At 42.0% G+C, this 27,384-nt stretch overlaps 2 protein-coding genes across 2 annotated transcripts in view; both read left to right on the forward strand.

The window, feature by feature from the left end:
• Positions 1 to 27,384, forward strand: part of LOC308293782 (G1/S-specific cyclin-D1-like) — a gene marked incomplete at both ends in the record, with an annotated part of 63,588 nt that overhangs the window by 18,369 nt on the left and 17,835 nt on the right. The window lies entirely within an intron of this gene.
• LOC308294657 (G1/S-specific cyclin-D1-like) lies at positions 12,017 to 13,387 on the forward strand (the record flags this gene model as incomplete). Its single annotated transcript, XM_080737429.1, has 3 exons — positions 12,017 to 12,173; positions 12,284 to 12,432; positions 13,220 to 13,387. The coding sequence occupies 3 exons, from the start codon at positions 12,017 to 12,019 to the stop codon at positions 13,385 to 13,387; spliced, it is 474 nt and encodes a 157-aa protein (XP_080593555.1).

Raw genomic sequence — 27,384 nt, forward strand, 5'->3', positions numbered from 1 at the left:
AAGAGCTGAAACTAAAAGATGAGTTTAAACTGGGTTTTACCTGCTGTTTAGATACGGTCTACCTACCCTGCCTTTGTTGTAGGTTGTACATAGCTATGAGTGTTTGAAGACATTAGAAGACAATACAACTACCTTTTGGAGCAGACATAATGCTAGTGTGGCCCAAAAGTATGAATTCACCTTTTTAAGGTATTATCCCATTTGTTTCTGACAATGTCAAAGAATATTACTGTGTCACAATGTCTCCCTCCGCCTTGCAGCCATTTGGATCCAGCCTAGATTTGAATTCACACAACAATTATGGCGGAAGAGAAGACAAATCAATTAATTGAAGAATTACTGTGCCACATTTGGGAGTCTGTCGTTTGACTGAAACAAAATGTCCACCCTTTCTGGAGAGCTCGGGTGTCAACAGCATTTAGTAGAACGGGTACACATTATAGTGTATTATTATTATTTTATGCTTTAACTATTGAAAAATAGCAGATATACAAGCTCACAGCGCGGCACTCGGTGCCGCGCTGTGAGCTTGTAGATCTATTTTTGAAAAATCATGAACATTAGAATTTTGACCTGATTCTATAAGTGTCTTTTGAATCCTTCTTTATGTCAGCAATCTGGCCAGCCATCGTCAAAGAAAAGGTCTTTTTCACTTAACTTTGTTTTTGAGAGACTACTATGTCAGTGGTTCTCAAACCTTTTCATGTGAAGGACCCCATAAATGATATTTATTTGGCCACAGACCCCCATCTCAAAATATTTAGTTCCAGGGACCACCCAGAAGCAACATTTGAGTTACAAACGTTCGCTTTGAAAATACATTAAAAGATTTGCACACATTTTCACAACTTTTTCAAAAATAGCAGATCTACAAGTGCGGCTGTGAGCTTGTATTTTTCACTGGTTAAAGCATTCGATAATTCTAGGCTTCGGCTTAAGTATGGTTGAGGAAGGGGGAAATACTTGTAGTTCTGTCTTCCTAAACACAATCACCAACTTGCATCTCTCAAAAGAAATCCGTCTATATCTGATAAATCACTTTGTCAGGAATGAAGAAAAACAGCCTCATTGATCGACTGACGTCTAAGCTTCTTAGCTTTATACAATGGGCTTTGGTCAGATTTTGTAGGCCCTTGAGTTATGAAGAATCTAACTGCCTAAAGGACAATGAAACGGAAAACACCAAAAAAAATCCTTTCTACAAAATAGCAACATGTGCCATTGAAAAACATGGGGAAATTGATACATAGGCCTAAAGAAAACATACAAATTTGTCCTGTGATGCTATAAAAGAAAGGGCTAGCAAAACCTTTTTTACACACGTTTTGTTGTTTAAGTTGTGCTCAGTGGGAAAGGGTCAGGAGAAGAAACAGTCTTGTAGAGGAGATGTGAGACGAGCAACAGAATCAAGTCATGGATCACTTGACTGCCACAGCCTGAAATGATAAGCTGCTTGTGAGTCCTCAGCTAATTTAAACATTATTCTTCAGCGAGAAACACAGTCATACAACAATGTATAAATTAGGCTTCAGACTGACACCGTTTCATGAAGGTATACTGTGACATCTTGAATTTTATTTGCTTTTTTCTTACTTGATTTAGCATTTTTAATATTGTGTGGATGCAATTTCTAGATGATGTGACATTTACATCAAGCAAAAAGAAGCTATCACATGCAGCCTTGACCAACGCCACGTGTCAGTGATGAGTTAGGTCGGGGGTCAGCAACCCGTGGCTCTAGAGCCGCATGCGGCTCTTTAGCGCCACCCTAGTGGCTCCCTGGAGCTTTCTCAGAGATGTATGAAAATGGAAAAAAGATTTTTTTTATCGTCACTTTGGGGCAGAAACCTTGTTATCTCCAAGTTTCAAATTTGTATGTTTTTTTTTTTTTCGCAAAGTAAAGCCCTGCTTCATCATACAAGACTGACGCACAAAAGTAGTGAAAACAGCAGATCTACAAGCACACAACGCCTCGCGGTGCGAGGCGTTGTGTGCTTGTAGATCGGCTGTTTTCACTAGTTTAGTTCATTTTTGTAAATGATAAATACAAAACGAAGTTTTGGACAGACAAGGTTTCCACCCAACAACGACGATATTTAAGGCTTTTATAATTTTTTGCGGCTCCAGACAGATTTGTTTTGGGTGTTTTTGGTCCAATATGGCTCTTTCAACATTTTGGGTTGCCAACCCCTGAGTTAGGTGCAAGAGTAAAGATAATGGGATGTTTTTTCTCCAGTTAACTTACCTGTATCTATTCCCACACATTGCATGTGTGATAAGAAAAAAAAGGCTATACCAAGTTGCCATCCCTTTAAGAAAAGTCTGCTTCTTTTCTCAACGTGTTTGCTGCTATATCGTGGATGAATTTGTTTTATAAAGACACTGCCAATATAATCCCATGTTCTAGGGTTTAATTTTCTCATAGAAAATGTTAATGTTTTTTATTGGCATTGTGATATTGTTTTTATATTATATAACGTGATGCTGCAATTTCTGTTCTAAAACAAAGTGGAGAAAAAAATGATAATAGATTTATGGGTTGATAAATACTTGTTATACCTCATTGTTCCATGCTGTGTGACTAGGCCTCATTAAAGCCTCATTTTGGTCATTATGACTTGTCATTATCCATTTGTAACTCAGTGTACAAATGTAGCCAAATTGTCACATTTGTACTCTTGTACACTTCCAGGTACGTAAAATTGCTCACAATTGCTGTATAATTATGTTCCAATCCTCCATAGCTGACTGTGACAAAATAACTGGAAATGTATTTGTGCCCCGATGCAGTAGCTGTGGTGCAGTGTTGTGTAGGCTGGAGAGACAACAATTGAGAGTTAAACCACATGAACCCAAGCATCTCAACCCCAGACAGTTCTTGAGACAGTGCAGAACTCCTAGTCAAATATTACTCAACTACCAATCTTGGAACCCATTCACTAATAATAATACAATAGAAATAGGACCCAACTGGACCCAGTGTCTGCTACTTTGCCAAATTTTCACCCCCAGAATAGTGACACAACAATTCATGTACTGTAGTTCATGACGTGATTATAATGAGGACAGAGGCCTATCGGGGGAAATGTACTGCTCAAATAATTTAAGGGAACAAAATGTTCCCTTAATTTGAGTAGTATATTGTAGTACTGCTCAAAGAATTAATTCTTTGAGCAGTATACAAAATAAAATACATTTTCACTAGTCTGTCAAGAATGAGCTTTCCATGATTAGATATTTGTCATGCAGATCTGATTTGACTGGAGACAAATGTTTCTGTTCCTATGCAGCTACATGGAAACAAAACAAATGAAAACTATAAGAGACCAGAGCTAGTTTGTTAGAAAACAACTCAAAACAGCCTTTATTTTCCACTATGGATTACGGTATACACATAAAACTGAAGAGCAACAATGTAAACACTACTGGCATTTGAATTCAATACAAAACAGTGTATCCCCCCCCTCTCCCATTTCCCTCAACATTCAGCTTCAGTAGTACAGCTACAGAAGCCTGACAGGGGGCATCGTTAACTCCCATCTTCATCAGATAAAACAGAATTAAGCAGCTTTTTAGTAATGCAAACTTTATTTACATCAAAAATAAAAACAAGCATTTACTTCATGCCATGCTCTTGAGAACAGAATGTGGTGAATTTCCTTCGGTTGGCAACAGGGCCATACAGAGACAAGAGTTTGGTCATTTCAGATTCCAGTGGCGATCAGTACTCTTACAGATTAACTAGTGATATTCTGGGTCCTCCGTCCGTCCCCCCTCACACCTGATGAATTCAAGGAGCCAATAGTTTTGTTCTAGAGCAGAGAAGTCCACAGCACGGTCAACACAACCCGCCCAAAATGATTAATCTATGGCTCCAGTCCACACATCCTGACCAAAACTATCCAATTAAGGCTCTGCTTAGTCTGAAGTTCCTGAATGCGACCCAACAGAGGGTAGATGAGAGATGACCTAAATCCTGATTGGCTGCCTGAAACCACTAAAAAACTAAAATGGGCTGCTGTGCAATTCCTGCGCCCAATGTAATTTAATTCAACAGTGTGCTTCCCGCGAGCAACATGAAATGGCCCATCTTCGATGCACTGCAATGGGGACCACGGACAACATATTCAGACTGTCGGCAAAAGGAGAGATACATTTGACAAGTCACCTGGGGAGAAGTTTAGATTTGCGAGTGAGCTGATGTGTTGCGTTGGTTTAGCGTCAGTGACTAAAGGAAGCTGGGGACCCTGTAGTTAACTCAGCATGAATTTAAACATGTCTCAACCTTCATCATTGTCCATTCCAAGTGCATTAGTTGCTACAGTAATTCTTAATAAAAGTTAACACAGAGCAAATGACTTCAACCGTAGTTCCGATTTCTCTCACACCTGGTTACAACAGTCCATGTGGAATTTGAACCCTGCATCTATCCAGCCAATAGAAGCTCAGCTGTGCCGGAAAGACGCATAATGATGTAGACCACATGGTGGAGACATCCTACTGCTAACCTCTATACCCCTCTGGTGCAACAGCGACACATCTTTGTATACTGCTAATTATCACGTAACTCCATTCAAAAAAGGAAATCAGTTAGATTTCCGATATTCTTCCAACATTTGAGAACTTCTAATGCTTGGAGGAGCCAGCTCAATGACCTGTCAATACCATGACAGATAAAACGGAATACAAAAGAACAAACAAAAAACAAACGTGGATATAAAAACAAACCAAAGCAAAGGAATGAATAACAAAATGAGTCTATGACAGTGTTCAGTCACAAGGGGGAGCCATAGTTAACCTAAAACCAAGTTGTCAGGCACAACCATGAGGACTGCATTTCCAAACCATCTGATTTCTAACTATAACGGGGTACACACATACGTACAAACATACATATATACATAGACAAACACCCGACTGCCTCATGGCTGCCTAAACATGGGCAAATCAGATTCCAACATGGTTCCGGAACTCTTGAGAGAACCACAAGAACATCAGATGTGGACCAAAGGGTCCGCGCTCGGCTTGACTATGGAAATGCAACCTCTAAAAAGCGTTTCTTTATGGCTAAGTGGTTAGCAACCTCGAGTATATACAAATATATTGTGCCACGTACGATAATTAACGGATAAAGAAAACAACAAGATAGTCCACTTCTCTTGTATAGCACAACGAGACACGTTTGCGTACGCTGTAGTGTAGTTTGGGATACAGGGCATTTCAGACCATGGGCGGCTCAGTTCAATAAGTAATAATAACTGCACAGAGCTCGATAAAGAGGGAAAAGTCGGTAAATAAAACGTCCAAGTATTATCCCTAGCAGATTCAGACTCATTCATGTCTTCTTTTTTTTTTTACCCTGCACCTTCCAAATGTGAACGTCTGCCTGAGTTAACAGTTACTTTTTCACATTTCAAAAACAATACAACATGAACATGATGTGGATATACTGAACTCGACTCGGCGTCGAGCTCGAGGAACACATTTAGTTTTGAGGTTGTAATAAGAGCTGAACCCGATACAGGTGTAGTGGGTGAGGAGGTTATGCGTGTCAGGCCAGGCATTTTGCGTTTCTTTTTGAGATTATAAATTGAAATGTATTATTGTTAAACACAGAGGAAGGAAGGGGTTGGTGTTGTTACGGTTCAAGTGCATTTTTTGTTCCTCTTCTTCTTCTTCCCTACTAGCAGAATATGAGTGCAAACACAGGAATTCCAAAAAAACTAAAACAAATCCTGTGTTTGTTTTTCTAACACCAGGTTTTAGGAGGAATTCGTTTGAGATGTCAGGGTGCACTCGGGTTCCCCTACGCCAGTGTTTCTCAAAGTGGATTCCAGGGACTCTGTGGGTTCTCTCTTGCCCCAAAAATCTTTATTTAGCCTATAATTTCTCTGTGACAAAACCATCTCACAATTCTTTCTTTCTTTCTTTCTGTCTTTCTTTCTTTCTTTCTTTCTTTTAATATACTAAATCTATCTGCCTGCAGTGAAGAGAGCAGTGTGCTGTTCTTCCCTAAGCGCTACACCAGCCACAGCAGCCTTCACTACCACCCCAAAGACAAGCAGCTGTATGCCTGGGACGATGGATACCAGACCATATAGCCTACAAACTGGAAACACGTACCAAGGACCCAGTCACTGCTGCATCTGGTTAATTAAAACTCTCTGTGTTTTACGTTCATTGGACATTATGCAATATTCTGTAAATTACTTTGACAAAAGAAAAACACTGTTAAATAATCTATGGTCAAATTATGTGATCATTTGGTGGTATACTAGTTACAGCCTTTATGATAGAAGGATTGAATCACACCCGACCAAAGGCACAGATATATCCAAAAATGCAAAGTGCATTGAAATCTTAAATGTGTTGTGTATTGAAATGTTATGCTCCAAATGTCCACTAGACGACACCAGCACACTGGAGACATTTTCAGAAATGCTGTTGGAAATGGAAAAATTCCAGAGAATAATACGAAACCATTGTTTCCCAATAGACCATATTCACACCGCGGCCATCTTGGATCACATGACTTCCTGGGGTAGCAGCCTGCACAAGCCTGCATTACAAACCATTGTGAACAATGGAGCGATGGTCCCAAAATATGAGTTCTGTTCAACCAATTTATTTTTACAAAATTGATAAATGGGCAGATGACAACATCATCATCATCCCCAAAATGATTAAATAGAAGGGTGAACAATGTGATATTGTTAATATCACATTAACCCTCATTTGATTTTGTTGTGTAATTGTATTTGTTACTTTTATTCGTAAATAGTCTTATTTGCTCATTTAAACACCCATATACTGACATATACTGCATGGGCCAGGTGGGGACTAAGCATGCAGCTATGGCTTCTGACCGAATACAATATCTAACAAACTTTGGAGAGGCAAAGACCTTGACAGAACAAGACACAGCATTGGTAGCAGAGAAGTACAACTGCTGAGACCAACAAGGCACCTTTCTAGTGCATGTCTTGCTACCTGCTTGCAACAGCCAAGGAACCTGAGGAAAGACTAGAACCTAATGGAACATGGATGGATGCAAGGAACACTTCGACTCTCGAGGATATGGCTGCCTTGCTGATGGATAAATGGTAAATGGTAAATGGTGCATTTATATAGCGCTTTTATCCAAAGCGCTTTACAGAAATTGTGCATTACATTCACCCACACATTCATACACCAGTGGCGGAGGAAACCACAAAAATAAACCAAAAATAGCACACCTACAAGCTCACGGCGCGGCACCGAGTGCTCCGAGAGCGAGATGCACCGCATACATTTCCAAACCATGCACCGCCCCCAATTTTTTTAAGTCGACTAAGCTCCTCCCCTTCATTTACATACGGTCGTCTGCTTTTTTTACGCGCTGGGAAACCTACCTTAACGCCCTCATTAGCATAATGTATGCGAGCATAATGTATGGCACCACGCCCACACGCATTTCCAAACCACGCCCCGGCCCCAATTTGCATATGTCGACTAAGCTCCTCCCCTTCATTTACATACGGCCGCCTGCATTTTTTACGCGCTGGGAAACGCCACTTAACAGCCTCATTAGCATAATTTATGCGGACCACACCCACACGCATTTCCAAACCATGCACCGCCCTCAATTTTTTTAAGTCGACTAAGCTCCTCCCCTTCATTTACATACGGTCGTCTGCTTTTTTTACGCGCTGGGAAACCTACCTTAACGCCCTCATTAGCATAATGTATGCGAGCATAATGTATGGCACCACGCCCACACGCATTTCCAAACCACGCCCCGCCCCCAATTTGCATATGTCGACTAAGCTCCTCCCCTTCATTTACATACGGCCGCCTGCATTTTTTACGCGCTGGGGAAACGCCACTTAACAGCCTCATTAGCATAATTTATGCGGACCACACCCACACGCATTTCCAAACCATGCACCGCCCCCAATTTTTTTAAGTCGACTTAGCTCCTCCCCTTCATTTACATACGGTCGTCTGCTTTTTTTACGCGCTGGGAAACCTACCTTAACGCCCTCATTTGCATAATGTATGCGCACCACGCCCACACGCATTTCCAAACCACGCCCCGCCCCCAATTTGCATATGTCGACTAAGCTCCTCCCCTTCATTTACATACGGCCGCCTGCATTTTTTACGCGCTGGGAAACGCCACTTAACAGCCTCATTAGCATAATTTATGCGGACCACACCCACACGCATTTCCAAACCATGCACCGCCCCCAATTTTTTTAAGTCGACTTAGCTCCTCCCCTTCATTTACATACGGTCGTCTGCTTTTTTTACGCGCTGGGAAACCTACCTTAACGCCCTCATTTGCATAATGTATGCGCACCACGCCCACACGCATTTCCAAACCATGCCCCCAAGCTCATTAACATAATAAACGCAGACCTTTTTTTTTTGCTCATTAACATAATTAACGCAGACCACGCCCCTCATTAACATAATTAATGCAGACCATGCCCCCAACCTCATTAGCATAATTAACGCAGACCACACCCCTCATTGACATATTTAACGCATACCACCTTTTTTCTTTTTTTTTGCTCATTAACATAATTAACGCAGACCACGCCCCTCATTAACATAATTAATGCAGACCACGCCCCCAACCTCATTAGCATAATTAACGCAGACCACACCCCTCATTAACATAATTAACGCAGACCCCTCATTAACGTAATTAACGCAGACCACTACTTTTTTCTAGCCTCATTTACATAATAATCAGGCTCGCCCCCCCGCACGCGATGACACCCTCGGGGATCCCCGCTATTTAATTATTTATTTATTTATTTATGAATGAATGAATGAATGAATGAATGAATGAAAGAAAGAAAGAGGAGACAATTAATTAATTAATTAAAGAATCAGTAGCCTACGCCGTCGGGGGAAAGTTAGTTGTACCAGTGAGCCCAGCCAATGCCGGGGCCAATGTGTCCTTTCGGCCTGGTGCAGACAGGGAAATAATTAATTAAATGAATCAATTAATTAATTAATTAATTAATTAATTAAATAAATAATGTCAAATGTTGCAATTCCAAACATTCAAACATAACCCGCTTTACTTCAGTCTATATTAGTAGCCTAGTATGTAGTATTAAAATGTATTCCTTTTTTGTCCAACGTATTTAAGTTCATAAAGTTAACATGAGTAACTAAATGCATTTGACATTAAATCAAAATGTTACATTTAGGATTCCAAATCAAAAGAAGCAAAAATAGCCGATCTACAAGCGTGCTGCGACTCTGCCTCATGGTGGCACTAGAAGAGGAGGGCCATGGGTGAGAATCGATGGGTGGAGGGCAAGGACAGTGTGTGCCAAATTTGGCACGGATCGTGGCAGCGGTTGCAGAGATATGAGCAGGGCAAAAGTGTGACGGACAGACAGACAGCTGGTCGAGGTTTCGATAGTAACTTGTACCAGTGAACTGTACTGTCATGAAACTTGTCATAAAGTCTTCAATCAATCACTCGATAAAGGGATCAATACTGCATTAGATAAATAACCACCATTTACCCAAAACAGCTGATCCACAAGCCCACATGCAGCCTTGTAGATCGGCTGTTTTTATTGTTTTATTTTTTAAATTGTTTCCCCCTGACTTAGTCTTTTCTAGGATCACCTTTTAGTTGAGCTTGTACCAGTGAACTGTACTGTCAATGACACTGTATACCTATGACAGTCCTATATCGATAATTAGTTCATTCGTGAATGACTTCCCTGTGGAAATAAGCCAAAAACATTACTGGGATCTCCTTTTAGTTGACCTTGTACCAGTGAACTGTACTGTCAATGACACTGTACCTATATGGTCCTATATCAATAATTCGTTCATTCATGAATGACTTCCCTGTGGAAATAAGCCAAAAACATTACTGGGATCTCCTTTTAGTTGACCTTGTACCAGTGAACTGTACTGTCATGAGACTCTGGCTGTTCCTATTTTAATTCATTGGATTTATCTATCTGTCTTTCTTTCTACACATGTATGCATTCACATTGCATTGAACGCATGCATCAGCCCAGCAGCTGTTTTTTTTTTTTTTTCCTCTTTCCAACCTCCAGGCAGACACGGCGTCTACCCAGCGTCTACACCCGGAGACAGCGTGCCCAGGCTGGGCGGCGAAGCCGCCCAGCCCCCCCAACCCCCTGGAAGTGCAGTAGACTGCAAGCCGACAGAACCTATCTGTAGGTCCCCATCAACAGACGGCGCTGTAGCCAAGGAATTCCCCCCCGACCAGGAAGTGCCTCTCTGTCTCTGTGTTTACACCACGAGAGGAGAGGACAGGAGAGTGGCTCTGTCGTCTGTACGTCTTCACTCACACTGGTAAATATGTGACAGTAGTCTTTGCTATCTAGAGTGTTTGTTCAGTAACAGTGTTAAACGGCTCTATATTGTGACAGGAATCATTCCCACCGAGTGTTTGTTCAGTAACAGTGTTACAGTGTGATATGAAAGAATCCACATGAGGGCAGTGTTTCCATTCTCAACTCACTGAGTTGAACAGAGGGCTGAACCCAATGCGACAACAAGTCCTATAATTTAGAAGGGAGTCACATCAATGTCAGCATTTAGTTTTTTCCTCTCTTTTTTACATTAGGGGAATGCTGCTTGTGCTGTATATTCATTTAGTTTCATTTAGTAAGTTTCAATCAAATAGCTCTCTCTATATTGTGACACGGTCCCTACTCCTTGAGCTTTTGGGCCTGTGGGTCACTGACTGTGTGTGTGTGTGTGCGTGCGTGTGTGTGTGTGTCATCTTGGTGGTGAATGATGGATGCGGGGGCTGGGGTTAGGTTTTAATTTAGGACGCATCATCAGTAGTGTTCCTCCAGGTCTTAGGGTGTTTCGGCCATTATACACTATACAAACTCGCCGGAGGCGGCCAGCTCAGGTTGATCAGTCCCCGAACTTGCGTCATTTCCAATTAGTCATGAGAGTATCGTTCATCTTATGGATGGCAGACTTCTCATGGGACTGTGCAAGGCAGGGGCGTCCTTGTCCCCGAGTCAAGCCTATAGGCTGACCGCATACCTCCTGGCTCCAGTTTAGGCATTTAGCAGAAGCTCCCAATCTAAAGCGACCCACAACAAGCAAAGCAATACATACATCAACCCAATAAGCAAGGCCATACAACAATCAATGTGATTAGTCATGAGAGTAGCGTACATCTTATGGATGGCTGACACTTCTCATGGGACTCAATCAACATCAATACATCAACTGCATAGAGATATCAATAGGCATTTAGCAGAAGCTCACAATCCAAAGCGAACCACAACAAGCAAAGCAATACATACATCAACCCAATAAGCACCTTCCACCCTACATGCCTCCCACTACTTGAGCTCTTCTCCTTTCATCTAATGCAGGGGTTCCCAAACTTATTGGTCTCAGGGCACCCCATAAATATATTTTTTAATCCGAGGCACCCCTACATTATAATTTTCACTCCCGGTCAGCACCTTATATTTATAGCATATCGTCATTGTCGGGTGGAAACCTTGTATGTCCAAAACCGTTCGTTTTGTATTTATCATCTATAAAATGTACTAAATTAGTGAAAACAGCAGATCTACAATGCGAGGCGTTGTGTGCTTGTAGATCGGCTGTTTTCACTATTTTTGTGCGACAGTCTTGTATGATGAAGCAGGGCTTGCTTTACTAAAAGACGCACACATTTGAAACTTGGAGATACGAGGTTTCTGCCCGACAGTGACGATATTTTAGTGATTATGTTGCGAGGAAAACGTTGAGATAATAACCATTTTGGTTAGAACTGACTGAAAATAACGTTGTACTTCAAGTTTAAAATGATACTAAATATTTTTTCAAGTGTCCAAATAGATTCCAAATATTATCAAATGATCTCGCGGCACCCCTGGACTGCCGTCACGGCACCCCGGGGTTCCCCGTCACCCACTTTGAAAACCCCTGATCTAATGCTTTCTATCCCTCATGTTCCGTCCCTGCTCTCTCCCTCTTCTTCACTTCACAGCAAATGGAACTGATGGTTTTGAGTAAACTGAAGTGGGACTTGGCTGCCGTGACGCCCCTTGACTTCATCGACCACTTCCTGTCCCAGCTGCAAATCAGGAAAGAGCACAGACCAATCCTGAGGAAGCACGCGCAGACGTTTGTGGCGTTATGTGCTACAGGTACTTTTTTATTTGTTTGTTGTACTAATCCTTTTTTTTTACTATGTTCTTGTTTTCACTCTCTATTAAAACAGCACTTTATTAACCATATCTCTGGTTGTTCTCCTCAGATGTTAAATTCATAGCCAACCCTCCCTCCATGGTTGCAGCAGGCAGTATGGCAGCTGCGGTAGAGGGCTTACAGCTTAGAATGGTGGGCAACACCATGACATCGCAGAAACTAACAGAGCGACTGGCACAGATCATCAGGAGTGATCCGGTAGGTAGATTTATACATCCATCCATTCTTTTACTCTCAGGGGCCTTTTCCACCGGCAAATAACTGGTCTGGGTTCTTTCTCCCATCTATGAGATGAACCAGAGGTGAGCTTTTTCACAGAGAACCGAGTTGGTTCCAAACCGTAAAAGTTGGTTCGGAACGGGAACCACAAAATCCTTGTTTTTTTCCAGTGAACCACCATCTGAACTGGGGGACAATGCCTCTGGTTCAATCTGGTGGAAACGCCGGTTTGCAAGAACGAACCAAGGTACCAAGAAACATCGCATAGGCTGGAGAAAGAACCCGGTGGAAAAGGCCCCTCAGTGTTTGCTGAATATTCATCAAATACATGGCAGTGTTTGAGGAATTCGGATGTGTGTGCTTTTTGCAATTGAAGCTTTTTATTCCTGTATAGTACAACTGATTGATTTGATTTGATTTACATTTTTATTACTACAGCATACATCACACAATAATAATACAAATATGTGTTACATCATATGGATCAAATACATTTCCACTCACTCTTTCACACCCCCACACCCACACACACTACTAGGCCTATCGCACCCTTAGGATGCCCATAGTGGACTATGCATGGCAGGGGCGTCCTCCTCCCTGAGCCATGCCTACTAGACCTGGCCGCATACCAAAACATATTTATTTTTTTGGCCGTGTGGCCAATATATTTCCCACATGCATGAGAACCCAACTCAGCCAAACCAAAGACCACAGCCACTTGGTATCTGAATTAAGTGCCTGTCTGTTTGTCTCCCCATGTCTTCAGGATTGTCTCAGGGCGTGTCAGGAACAAATTGAGTCGCTGTTGGAAACTAGTCTCCGGCAAGCGCAACAACAGCCACACACTGTGACCACAGAAACCAAGAGCATCGGAGACGCGGAGGGCCTTGACCTCTCGACCACACCCACCGATGTCCGGGACGTCAATATCTGAGCAGAGACCTGGACTGTGTCTCAGAGTTGCTCTCTGAGGGTAGAGTAAGGGTAGAAGAGCTTGGACTGATTACATGGATGGTATACCTCTTTAGGCACTGTATACCTACCTACAAACACAGACATACACACAATCACGTGTTTGTACATGTGCGTTTGTGTTGTGGGACATTCATAGAGTTAAGATGACGCAGGGAGCAGTCCTCTGCCTGTCTTTAATCAATCAGAGAGTGGACGAACAAAACTGGAAACGAGGAAACAGATTTGTCTGCCAATTATCTTCCATTCTTTCAGATTGGAATGACATTTTGGAGCGAGATTTAGTGAGAGAGACCGTGTGAGTAAATAAAGCGGTGGAGTGGATACAAACTTCTGACGTTCAGGAAGTTCAATAATCGTGGGACCAGTGCTGGGAGACATTCTCTCATAACTTGGGACAGTTTTTGAGCATTTTAACAGAATTCTGAGCTGTTTTCTGAGGAAAGAGCTGAAACTAAAAGATGAGTTTAAACTGGGTTTTACCTGCTGTTTAGATACGGTCTACCTACCCTGCCTTTGTTGTAGGTTGTACATAGCTATGAGTGTTTGAAGACATTAGAAGACAATACAACTACCTTTTGGAGCAGACATAATGCTAGTGTGGCCCAAAAGTATGAATTCACCTTTTTAAGGTATTATCCCATTTGTTTCTGACAATGTCAAAGAATATTACTGTGTCACAATGTCTCCCTCCGCCTTGCAGCCATTTCGATCCAGCCTAGATTTGAATTCACACAACAATTATGGCGGAAGAGAAGACAAATCAATTGAAGAATTACTGTGCCACATTTGGGAGTCTGTCATTTGACTGAAATAAAGTGACCACCCTCTCTGGAGAGCTCATGTGTCAACAGCATTTAGTAGAACGGGTACACATTATTGTGTATCATTATTCTATGCTTTAACTATTGAAAAATAGCAGATATACAAGCTCACAGCGCGGCACCGAGTGCCGCGCTGCGAGCTTGTAGATCTGCTATTTTTTTTAAATCATGAAAATTTGAATTTTGACCTGATTCTATAAGTGTCTTTTGAGTCCTTCTAAGATTCTTTTGAAAAAATCAATGTTTCTACGTCAGCAATCTGGCCAGCCATCGTCAAAGAAAAGGTCATTTTCACTTTAACTGGAGCTCAGTTAGTCTGTTCTTGAGAGACAGTGGTTCTCAAACCTTTTCATGCGAAGGACCCCCAAAATGATATTTATTTGGCCACGGACCCGCATCTCAAAATATTTAGTTCCAGGCAGGGACCACCCAGAAGCTAAATTTGAGTTACAAACGTTCGCTTTGAAAATACATATATTCAAAGATTTGCACACATTTTCATGACTTTTTCAAAAATTGCAGATCTAGAAGCTCGCAGCGCGGCACTCGGTGCCGCGCTGTGAGCTTGTATATCTGCTATTTTTCACTGGTTAAAGCATTCAATAATTCTAGGCCTAAATGGGTTAATGGAATGCAGAGTTGTGATTCTGGTCTGCAACAGAACTGATAGACTTCTGTATGGTTTCAAATGCAGAAAGGAGCCCATAGAATTGTTCATTTAATGGTGGTCATGATTCTGTGGTTTTAAGTATGGTTGAGGAAGGGGGAAATACTTGTAGTTCTGTCTTCCTAAACACCATCAACAACTTGCATCTCTCAAAAGAAATCTGTCTATATCTGATAAATCACTTTGTCAGGAATGAAGAAAAACAGCCTCATTAATCGACTGACGTCTAAGCTTCTTAGCTTTATACAATGGGCTTTGGTCAGATTTTGTAGGCCCTTGAGTTATGAAGAATCTAACTGCCTAAAGGACAATGAAACGGAAAACACCAAAAAAAATCCTTTCTACAAAATAGCAACATGTGCCATTGAAAAACATGGGGAAATTGATACATAGGCCTAAAGAAAACATACAAATTTGTCCTGTGATGCTATAAAAGAAAGGGCTAGCAAAACCTTTTTTACACACGTTTTGTTGTTTAAGTTGTGCTCAGTGGGAAAGGGTCAGGAGAAGAAACAGTCTTGTAGAGGAGATGTGAGACGAGCAACAGAATCAAGTCATGGATCACTTGACTGCCACAGCCTGAAATGATAAGCTGCTTGTGAGAGTCCTCAGCTAATTTAAACATTATTTTTCAGCGAGAAACACAGTCATACAACAATGTATAAATTAGGCTTCAGACTGACACCGTTTCATGAAGGTATACTGTGACATCTTGAATTTTATTTGCTTTTTTCTTACTTGATTTAGCATTTTTTAATATTGTGTGGATGCAATTTCTAGATGATGTGACATTTACATCAAGCAAAAAGAAGCTATCACATGCAGCCTTGACCAACGCCACGTGTCAGCGATGAGTTAGGTCGGGGGTCAGCAACCCGTGGCTCTAGAGCCGCATGCGGCTCTTTAGCGCCACCCTAGTGGCTCCCTGGAGCTTTCTCAGAGATGTATGAAAATGGAAAAAATATTTTTTTTATCGTCACTTTGGGGCAGAAACCTTGTTATCTCCAAGTTTCAAATTTGTATGTTTTTTTTTTTCGCAAAGTAAAGCCCTGCTTCATCATACAAGACTGACGCACAAAAGTAGTGAAAACAGCAGATCTACAAGCACACAACGCCTCGCGGTGCGAGGCGTTGTGTGCTTGTAGATCGGCTGTTTTCACTAGTTTAGTTCATTTTTGTAAATGATAAATACAAAACGAAGTTTTGGACAGACAAGGTTTCCACCCAACAACGACGATATTTAAGGCTTTTATAATTTTTTGCGGCTCCAGACAGATTTGTTTTTGGTGTTTTTGGTCCAATATGGCTCTTTCAACATTTTGGGTTGCCAACCCCTGAGTTAGGTGCAAGAGTAAAGATAATGGGATGTTTTTTCTCCAGTTAACTTACCTGTATCTATTCCCACACATTGCATGTGTGATAAGAAAAAAAAGGCTATACCAAGTTGCCATCCCTTTAAGAAAAGTCTGCTTCTTTTCTCAACGTGTTTGCTGCTATATCGTGGATGAATTTGTTTTATAAAGACACTGCCAATATAATCCCATGTTCTAGGGTTTAATTTTCTCATAGAAAATGTTAATGTTTTTTATTGGCATTGTGATATTGTTTTTATATTATATAACGTGATGCTGCAATTTCTGTTCTAAAACAAAGTGGAGAAAAAAATGTTAATAGATTTATGGGTTGATAAATACTTCATTGTACCATGCTGTGTGACTAGGCCTCATTAAAGCCTCGTTTTGGTCATTGACTTGTCATCATGAGACATCTTTTACCCAATACCCACCCATTTATCCATTTGTAACAGTGTACAAATGTAGCCAAATTGTCACATTTGTACTCTTGTACACTTCCAGGTACGTAAAATTGCTCACAATTGCTGTTTACGTTCCAATCCTCCATAGCCGACTGTGACAAAATAACGGTCAATGTTTTTGTGCCCCGATACAGTAGCTGTGGTGCAGTGTTGTGTAGGCTGGAGAGACAACAATTGTTCAGTTAACCACATGAACCGTAGCATCCTCTACTCCAGTGGTCCTCAACCTTTTCAGGCCGCGACCCCCAAAATAATCATATTTGAACTGGGGACCCCCCCACCCCACCCTAACGAGCACTAAGAGTTGAACTTGAGACATTACATTTTGTACAACACGGTTCTATTGTGAAAATAGCAGATCTACATGCTCACAACGCCTCGCGCTGCGAGGTGTTGTGAGCATGTAGATCGGCTATTTTCACAATTTCTGCCTCTAATATTGGACAATTTGGCCAATGTTTAATTTGTCATTTTAGAGGTATTACAAAGTCCTTCATTTGTCACTTTAGAAATGTGTAGATATGCACTATACACTTACATTTTATGTTGGTTTGTTTACTGTTGAGAGAGAAAACAATGTTGCTCATTAAGTTAATCATCTGGGGACCCTCCAAAATAATTTGGGGACCCCCCCTAGGGGTCCCGACCCACAGGTTGAGAACCACTGCTCTACTCAACCCCAGTTCTTGAGACAGTGCAGAACTCCTGGTCAAATATTAGGCTACTCAACGGCCAATCTTGGAACCCATTCACTAATAACAATACAATAGAAATAGGACCCAACTGGACCCAGCTACTTTGCCAAATGTTCACCCCCAGAATAGTGACACAACAATTCATGTACTGTAGTTCATGACGTGATTATAATGAGGACAGAGGCCTATCGGGGGAAATATACTGCTCAAAGAACTTAAGGGAACAAAATGTTCCCTTAATTTATCTGAGTAGTATATTGTAGTACTGCTCAAAGAATTAAGGGAACATTTTGTTCCCTTAATGTTCCCTTAAATTCTTTGAGCAGTATACAAAATAAAATACATTTTCACTAGTCTGTCAAGAACGAGCTTTCCATGATTAGATATGTCATGCAGATCTGATTTGACTGGAGACAAATATTTCTGTTCTTATTATGGAGCTACATGGAAACAAAACAAATGAAAACTATAAGAGACCAGAGCTAGTTTGTTAGAAAACAACTCAAAACAGCCTTTATTTTCCACTATGGATTACGGTATACACATAAAACTGAAGAGCAACAATGTAAACACTACTGGCATTTGAATTCAATACAAAACAGTGTCTCCCCCCCCTCTCCCATTTCCCTCAACATTCAGCTTCAGTAGTACAGCTACAGAAGCCTGACAGGGGGCATCGTTAACTCCCATCTTCATCAGATAAAACAGAATTAAGCAGCTTTTTAGTAATGCAAACTTTATTTACATCAAAAATAAAAACAAGCATTTACTTCATGCCATGCTCTTGAGAACAGAATGTGGTGAATTTCCTTCGGTTGGCAACAGGGCCATACAGAGACAAGAGTTTGGTCATTTCAGATTCCAGTGGCGATCAGTACTCTTACAAATTAACTAGTGATATTCTGGGTCCTCCGTCCGTCCCCCCACACACCTGATGAATTCAAGGAGCCAATAGTTTTGTTCTAGAGAAGAGAAGTCCACAGCACGGTCAACACAACCCGCCCAAAATGATTAATCTATGGCTCCAGTCCACACATCCTGACCAAAACTATCCAATTAAGGCTCTGCTTAGTCTGAAGTTCCTGAATGCGACCCAACAGAGGGTAGATGAGAGATGACCTAAATCCTGATTGGCTGCCTGAAACCACAAAAAAACTAAAATGGGCTGCTGTGCAATTCCTGCGCCCAATGTAATTTAATTCAACGGTGTGCTTCCCGCGAGCGACATGAAATGTCCCATCTTCGATGCACTGCAATGGGGACCACGGACAACATATTCAGACTGTCGGCAAAAGGAGAGATAAATTTGACAAGTCACCTGGGGAGAAGTTTAGATATGCGAGTGAGCTGATGTGTTGCATTGGTTTAGCGTCAGTGCCAGTGTGACTGAGGGAAGCTGGGGACCCTGTACGGTAGTTAACTCAGCATGAATTTAAACATGTCTCAACCTTCATCATTGTCCATTCCAAGTGCATTAGTTGCTACAGTAATTCTTAATAAAAGTTAACACAGAGCAAATGACTTCAACCATAGTTCCGATTTCTCTCACACCTGGTTTACAACAGTCCACGTGGAATTTGAACCCTGCATTTATCCAGCCAATAGAAGCTCAGCTGTGCCGGAAAGACGCATAATGATGTAGACCACATGGTGGACACATCCTACTGCTAACCTCTATTCCCCTCTGGTGCAACAGCAACACATCTTTGTATGCTGCTAATTATCACGTAACTCCATTCAAAAAAGGAAATCAGTTAGATTTCCGATATTCTTCCAACATTTGAGAACTTCTAATGCTTGGAGGAGCCAGCTCAATGACCTGTCAATACCATGACAGATAAAACGGAATACAAAAGAACAAACAAAAAACAAACGTGGATATAAAAACAAACGAAAGCAAAGGAATGAATAACAAAATGAGTCTATGACAGTGTTCAGTCACAAGGGGGAGCCATAGTTAACCTAAAACCAAGTTGTCAGGCACAACCATGAGGACTGCATTTCCAAACCATCTGATTTCTAACTATAACGGGTACACACATACTGTACGTACGTACAAACATACATATATACATAGACAAACACCCGACTGCCTCATGGCTGCCTAAACATGGGCAAATCAGATTCCAACATGGTTCCGGAACTCTTGAGAGAACCACAAGAACATCAGATGTGGACCAAAGGGTCCGCGCTCGGCTTGACTATGGAAATGCAACCTCTAAAAAGCGTTTCTTTATGGCTAAGTGGTTAGCAACCTCGAGTATATACAAATATATTGTGCCACGTACGATAATTAACGGATAAAGAAAACAACAAGATAGTCCACTTCTCTTGTATAGCACAACGAGACACGCTTGCGTACGCTGTAGTGTAGTTTTTAGGATACAGGGCATTTCAGACCATGGGCTCCGTTCAATAAGATTAAACTGTAACAGAGCTCGTTTAAAGAGGGAAAAGTCGGTAAATAAAACTTCCAAGTATTATCCCTAGCAGATTCAGACTCATTCATGTCTTCTTTTTTTTTACCCTGCACCTTCCAAAATGTGACCGTCTGCCTGAGTTAACAGTTACTTTTCACATTTCAAAAACAATACAACATGAACATGATGTGGATATACTGAACTCGACTCGGCGTCGAGCTCGAGGAACACATTTAGTTTTGTGGTTGTAATAAGAGCTGAACCCGATACAGGTGTAGTGGGTGAGGAGGTTATGCGTGTCAGGCCAGGCATTTTGCGTTTCTTTTTGAGATTATAAATTGAAATGTATTATTGTTAAACACAGAGGAAGGAAGGGGTTGGTGTTGTTACGGTTCAAGTGCATTTTTTGTTCCTCTTCTTCTTCTTCCCTACTAGCAGAATATGAGTGCAAACACAGGAATTCCCAAAAAACTAAAACAAATCCTGTGTTTGGTTTTTCTAACACCAGGTTTTAGGAGGAATTCGTTTGAGATGTCAGGGTGCACTCGAGTTCCCCTACGCCAGTGTTTCTCAAAGTGGATTCCAGGGACTCTGTGGGTTCTCTCTTGCCCCAAAAATCTTTATTTAGCCTATAATTTCTCTGTGACAAAACCATCTCACAATTCTTTCTTTCTTTCTTTCTGTCTTTCTTTCTTTCTTTCTTTCTTTCTTTCTTTCTTTCTTTCTTTTAATATACTAAATCTATCTGCCTGCAGTGAAGAGAGCAGTGTGCTGTTCTTCCCTAAGCGCTACACCAGCCACAGCAGCCTTCACTACCACCCCAAAGACAAGCAGCTGTATGCCTGGGACGATGGATACCAGACCATATACAAACTGGAAACACGTACCAAGGACCCAGTCACTGCTGCATCTGGTTAATTAAAACTCTCTGTGTTTTACGTTCATTGGACATTATGCAATATTCTGTCAATTACTTTGACAAAAGAAAAACACTGTTAAATAATCTATGGTCAAATTATGTGATCATTTGGTGGTATACTAGTTACAGCCTTTATGATAGAAGGATTGAATCACACCCGACCAAAGGCACAGATATATCCAAAAATGCAATGTAAACAACACCACAATAAAGTGCATTGAAATCTTAAATGTGTTGTGTATTGAAATGTTATGCTCCAAATGTCCACTAGACGACACCAGCACACTGGAGACATTTTCAGAAATGCTGTTGGAAATGGAAAAATTCCAGAGAATAATACGAAACCATTGTTTCCCAATAGACCATATTCACACCGCGGCCATCTTGGATCACATGACTTCCTGGGGTAGCAGCCTGCACAAGCCTGCATTACAAACCATTGTGAACAATGGAGCGATGGTCCCAAAATATGAGTTCTGTTCAACCAATTTATTTTTACAAAATTGATAAATGGGCAGATGACAACATCATCATCATCCCCAAAATGATTAAATAGAAGGGTGAACAATGTGATATTGTTAATATCACATTAACCCTCATTTGATTTTGTTGTGTAATTGTATTTGTTACTTTTATTCGTAAATAGTCTTATTTGCTCATTTAAACACCCATATACTGACATATACTGCATGGGCCAGGTGGGGACTAAGCATGCAGCTATGGCTTCTGACCGAATACAATATCTAACAAACTTTGGAGAGGCAAAGACCTTGACAGAACAAGACACAGCATTGGTAGCAGAGAAGTACAACTGCTGAGACCAACAAGGCACCTTTCTAGTGCATGTCTTGCTACCTGCTTGCAACAGCCAAGGAACCTGAGGAAAGACTAGAACCAATGGAACATGGATGGATGCAAGGAACACTTCGACTCTCGAGGATATGGCTGCCTTGCTGATGGATAAATGGTAAATGGTAAATGGTGCATTTATATAGCGCTTTTATCCAAAGCGCTTTACAGAAATTGTGCATTACATTCACCCACACATTCATACACCAGTGGCGGAGGAAACCACAAAAATAAACCAAAAATAGCACACCTACAAGCTCACGGCGCGGCACCGAGTGCTCCGAGAGCGAGATGCACCGCATACATTTCCAAACCATGCACCGCCCCCAATTTTTTTAAGTCGACTAAGCTCCTCCCCTTCATTTACATACGGTCATCTGCTTTTTTTACGTGCTGGGAAACCTACCTTAACGCCCTCATTAGCATAATGTATGCGAGCATAATGTATGGCACCACGCCCACACGCATTTCCAAACCACGCCCCGCCCCCAATTTGCATATGTCGACTAAGCTCCTCCCCTTCATTTACATACGGCCGCCTGCATTTTTTACGCGCTGGGAAACGCCACTTAACAGCCTCATTAGCATAATTTATGCGGACCACACCCACACGCATTTCCAAACCATGCACCGCCCCCAATTTTTTTAAGTCGACTAAGCTCCTCCCCTTCATTTACATACGGTCGTCTGCTTTTTTTACGCGCTGGGAAACCTACCTTAACGCCCTCATTAGCATAATGTATGCGAGCATAATGTATGGCACCACGCCCACACGCATTTCCAAACCACGCCCCGCCCCCAATTTGCATATGTCGACTAAGCTCCTCCCCTTCATTTACATACGGCCGCCTGCATTTTTTACGCGCTGGGAAACGCCACTTAACAGCCTCATTAGCATAATTTGTGCGGACCACACCCACACGCATTTCCAAACCATGCACCGCCCCCAATTTTTTAAGTCGACTAAGCTCCTCCCCTTCATTTACATACGGTCGTCTGCTTTTTTTACGCGCTGGGAAACCTACCTTAACGCCCTCATTAGCATAATGTATGCGAGCATAATGTATGGCACCACGCCCACACGCATTTCCAAACCACGCCCCGCCCCCAATTTGCATATGTCGACTAAGCTCCTCCCCTTCATTTACATACGGCCGCCTGCATTTTTTACGCGCTGGGAAACGCCACTTAACAGCCTCATTAGCATAATTTGTGCGGACCACACCCACACGCATTTCCAAACCATGCACCGCCCCCAATTTTTTAAGTCGACTAAGCTCCTCTCCTTCATTTACATACGGTCGTCTGCTTTTTTTACGCGCTGGGAAACCTACCTTAACGCCCTCATTAGCATAATGTATGCGAGCATAATGTATGGCACCACGCCCACACGCATTTCCAAACCACGCCCCGCCCCCAATTTGCATATGTCGACTAAGCTCCTCCCCTTCATTTACATACGGCCGCCTGCATTTTTTACGCGCTGGGAAACGCCACTTAACAGCCTCATTAGCATAATTTATGCGGACCACACCCACACGCATTTCCAAACCATGCACCGCCCCCAATTTTTTTAAGTCGACTAAGCTCCTCCCCTTCATTTACATACGGTCGTCTGCTTTTTTTACGCGCTGGGAAACCTACCTTAACGCCCTCATTTGCATAATGTATGCGCACCACGCCCACACGCATTTCCAAACCATGCCCCCAAGCTCATTAACATAATAAACGCAGACCTTTTTTTTTTTTGTGCTCATTAACATAATTAACGCAGACCACGCCCCTCATTAACATAATTAATGCAGACCATGCCCCCAACCTCATTAGCATAATTAACGCAGACCACACCCCTCATTGATATATTTAACGCATACCACCTTTTTTCTTTTTTTTTGCTCATTAACATAATTAACGCAGACCACGCCCCTCATTAACATAATTAATGCAGACCACGCCCCCAACCTCATTAGCATAATTAACGCAGACCACACCCCTCATTAACATAATTAACGCAGACCCCTCATTAACATAATTAACGCAGACCACTACTTTTTTCTAGCCTCATTTACATAATAATCAGGCTCGCCCCCCCGCACGCGATGACACCCTCGGGGATCCCCGCTATTTATTTATTTATTTATTTATGAATGAATGAATGAATGAATGAATGAAAGAAAGAAAGAGGAGACAATTAATTAATTAATTAAAGAATCAGTAGCCTACGCCGTCGGGGGAAAGTTAGTTGTACCAGTGAGCCCAGCCAATGCAGGGGGCGGGGCCATAATTAATTAATTAATTAATTAAGTAATTAATTAAAGAATCCGTACGCAGTCGGGGGAAAGTGAGTTGTACCAGTGAGCCCAGCCAATGCCGGGGCCAATGTGTCCTTTCGGCCTGGTGCAGACAGGGAAATAATTAATTAAATGAATCAATTAATTAATTAATTAATTAATTAATTAAATAAATAATGTCAAATGTTGCAATTCCAAACATTCAAACATAACCCGCTTTACTTCAGTCTATATTAGTAGCCTAGTATAGTAGTATTAAAATGTATTCCTTTTTTGTCCAACGTATTTAAGTTCATAAAGTTAACATGAGTAACTAAATGCATTTGACATTAAATCAAAATGTTACATTTAGGATTCCAAATCAAAAGAAGCAAAAATAGCCGATCTACAAGCGTGCTGCGACTCGGCCTCATGGTGGCACTAGAAGAGGAGGGCCATGGGTGAGAATCGATGGGTGGAGGGCAAGGACAGTGTGTGCCAAATTTGGCACGGATCGTGGCAGCGGTTGCAGAGATATGAGCAGGGCAAAAGTGTGACGGACAGACAGACAGCTGGTCGAGGTTTCGATAGTAACTTGTACCAGTGAACTGTACTGTCATGAAACTTGTCATAAAGTCTTCAATCAATCACTCGATAAAGGGATCAATACTGCATTAGATAAATAACCACCATTTACCCAAAACAGCTGATCCACAAGCCCACATGCAGCCTTGTAGATCGGCTGTTTTTATTGTTTTATTTTTTAAATTGTTTCCCCCTGACTTAGTCTTTTCTAGGATCACCTTTTAGTTGAGCTTGTACCAGTGAACTGTACTGTCAATGACACTGTATACCTATGACAGTCCTATATCGATAATTAGTTCATTCGTGAATGACTTCCCTGTGGAAATAAGCCAAAAACATTACTGGGATCTCCTTTTAGTTGACCTTGTACCAGTGAACTGTACTGTCAATGACACTGTACCTATATGGTCCTATATCAATAATTCGTTCATTCATGAATGACTTCCCTGTGGAAATAAGCCAAAAACATTACTGGGATCTCCTTTTAGTTGACCTTGTACCAGTGAACTGTACTGTCATGAGACTCTGGCTGTTCCTATTTTAATTCATTGGATTTATCTATCTGTCTTTCTTTCTACACATATGCATTCACATTGCATTGAACGCATGCATCAGCCCAGCAGCTGTTTTTTTTTTTTTTTTTCCCTCTTTCCAACCTCCAGGCAGACACGGCGTCTACCCAGCGTCTACCCCCCGGACAGCGTGCCAAGGCTGGGCGGCGAAGCCGCCCAGCCCCCCCAACCCCCTGGAAGTGCAGTAGACTGCAAGCCGACAGAACCTATCTGTAGGTCCCCATCAACAGGCGGCGCTGTAGCCAAGGAATTCCCCCCCGACCAGGAAGTGCCTCTCTGTCTCTGTGTTTACACCAAGCCCCCAGAACGGCTTGTAAATATTGAAGCAGCCGCCCTACTGGCCAAAGCTGGAATTTCAGGCGGGGTGAAACAACATGCACGAGCATAAGAGCGCGGCGCTGGGGTCTACAATAGGGTTCAATGGACGTCGACGTCGTTCGTGACGTCATTCGTGACGTTTGGCTCCACTGCGTAGTGGAGCCATTCCCCAGAATGCACCTGGATTAGCTACATGCTAGCACGTAGCCGTTGCTTCAAAACGCCACTGAGCACTTGCATTGAAATGATAGTGGGGGCGGGGCTCGTCCGCTCTCTATTTTATATATACTCTATGGTTTACACCACGAGAGGAGAGGAGAGGGCAGGACAGGAGAGTGGCTCTGTCGTCTGTACGTCTTCACTCACACTGGTAAATATGTGACAGTAATCTTTGCTATAGAGTGTTTGTTCAGTAACAGTGTTAAACGGCTCTATATTGTGACAGGAATCATTCCCACCGAGTGTTTGTTCAGTAACAGTGTTACAGTGTGATATGAAAGAATCCACATGAGGGCAGTGTTTCCATTCTCAACTCACTGAGTTGAACAGAGGGCTGAACCCAATGCGACAACAAGTCCTATAATTTAGAAGGGAGTCACATCAATGTCAGCATTTAGTTTTTTCCTCTCTTTTTTACATTAGGGGAATGCTGCTTGTGCTGTATATTCATTTAGTTTCATTTAGTAAGTTTCAATCAAATAGCTCTCTCTATATTGTGACACGGTCCCTACTCCTTGAGCTTTTGGGCCTGTGGGTCACTGACTGTGTGTGTGTGTGCGTGCGTGTGTGTGTGTGTGTGTGTCATCTTGGTGGTGAATGATGGATGCGGGGGCTGGGGTTAGGCTTTAATTTAGGACGCATCATCAGTAGTGTTCCTCCAGGTCTTAGGGTGTTTCGGCCATTATACACTATACAAACTCGCCGGAGGCGGCCAGCTCAGGTTGATCAGTCCCCGAACTTGCGTCATTTCCAATTAGTCATGAGAGTATCGTTCATCTTATGGATGGCAGACTTCTCATGGGACTGTGCAAGGCAGGGGCGTCCTTAGTCAAGCCTATAGGCTGACCACATACCTCCTGGCTCCAGTTTAGGCATTTAGCAGAAGCTCCCAATCCAAAGCGACCCACAACAAGCAAAGCAATTACATACATCAACCCAATAAGCAAGGCCATACAACAATCAATGTGATTAGTCATGAGAGTAGCGTACATCTTATGGATGGCTGACACTTCTCATGGGACTCAATCAACATCAATACATCAACTGCATAGAGATATCAATAGGCATTTAGCAGAAGCTCCCAATCCAAAGCAAACCACAACAAGCAAAGCAATACATACATCAACCCAATAAGCACCTTCCACCCTACATGCCTCCCACTACTTGAGCTCTTCTCCTTTCATCTAATGCAGGGGTTCCCAAACTTATTGGTCTCAGGGCACCCCATAAATATATTTTTTAATCCGAGGCACCCCTACATTATAATTTTCACTCCCGGTCAGCACCTTATATTTATAGCATATCGTCATTGTCGGGTGGAAACCTTGTATGTCCAAAACCGTTCGTTTTGTATTTATCATCTATAAAATGTACTAAACTAGTGAAAACAGCAGATCTACAATGCGAGGCGTTGTGTGCTTGTAGATCGGCTGTTTTCACTATTTTTGTGCGACAGTCTTGTATGATGAAGCAGGGCTTGCTTTACTAAAAGACGTACACATTTGAAACTTGGAGATACGAGGTTTCTGCCCGACAGTGACGATATTTTAGTGATTATGTTGCGAGGAAAACGTTGAGATAATAACCATTTTGGTGAGAACTGACTGAAAATAACTTTGTACTTCAAGTTTAAAATGATACTAAATATTTTTTCAAGTGTCCAAATAGATTCCAAATATTATCAAATGATCTCGCGGCACCCCTGGACTGCCGTCACGGCACCCCGGGGTTCCCCGTCACCCACTTTGAAAACCCCTGATCTAATGCTTTCTATCCCTCATGTTCCGTCCCTGCTCTCTCACTTC

Source organism: Nannobrachium achirus, assembly GCF_963921795.1.
Source record: "Nannobrachium achirus genome assembly, chromosome: 11".
Lineage (NCBI taxonomy): Eukaryota > Metazoa > Chordata > Actinopteri > Myctophiformes > Myctophidae > Nannobrachium > Nannobrachium achirus.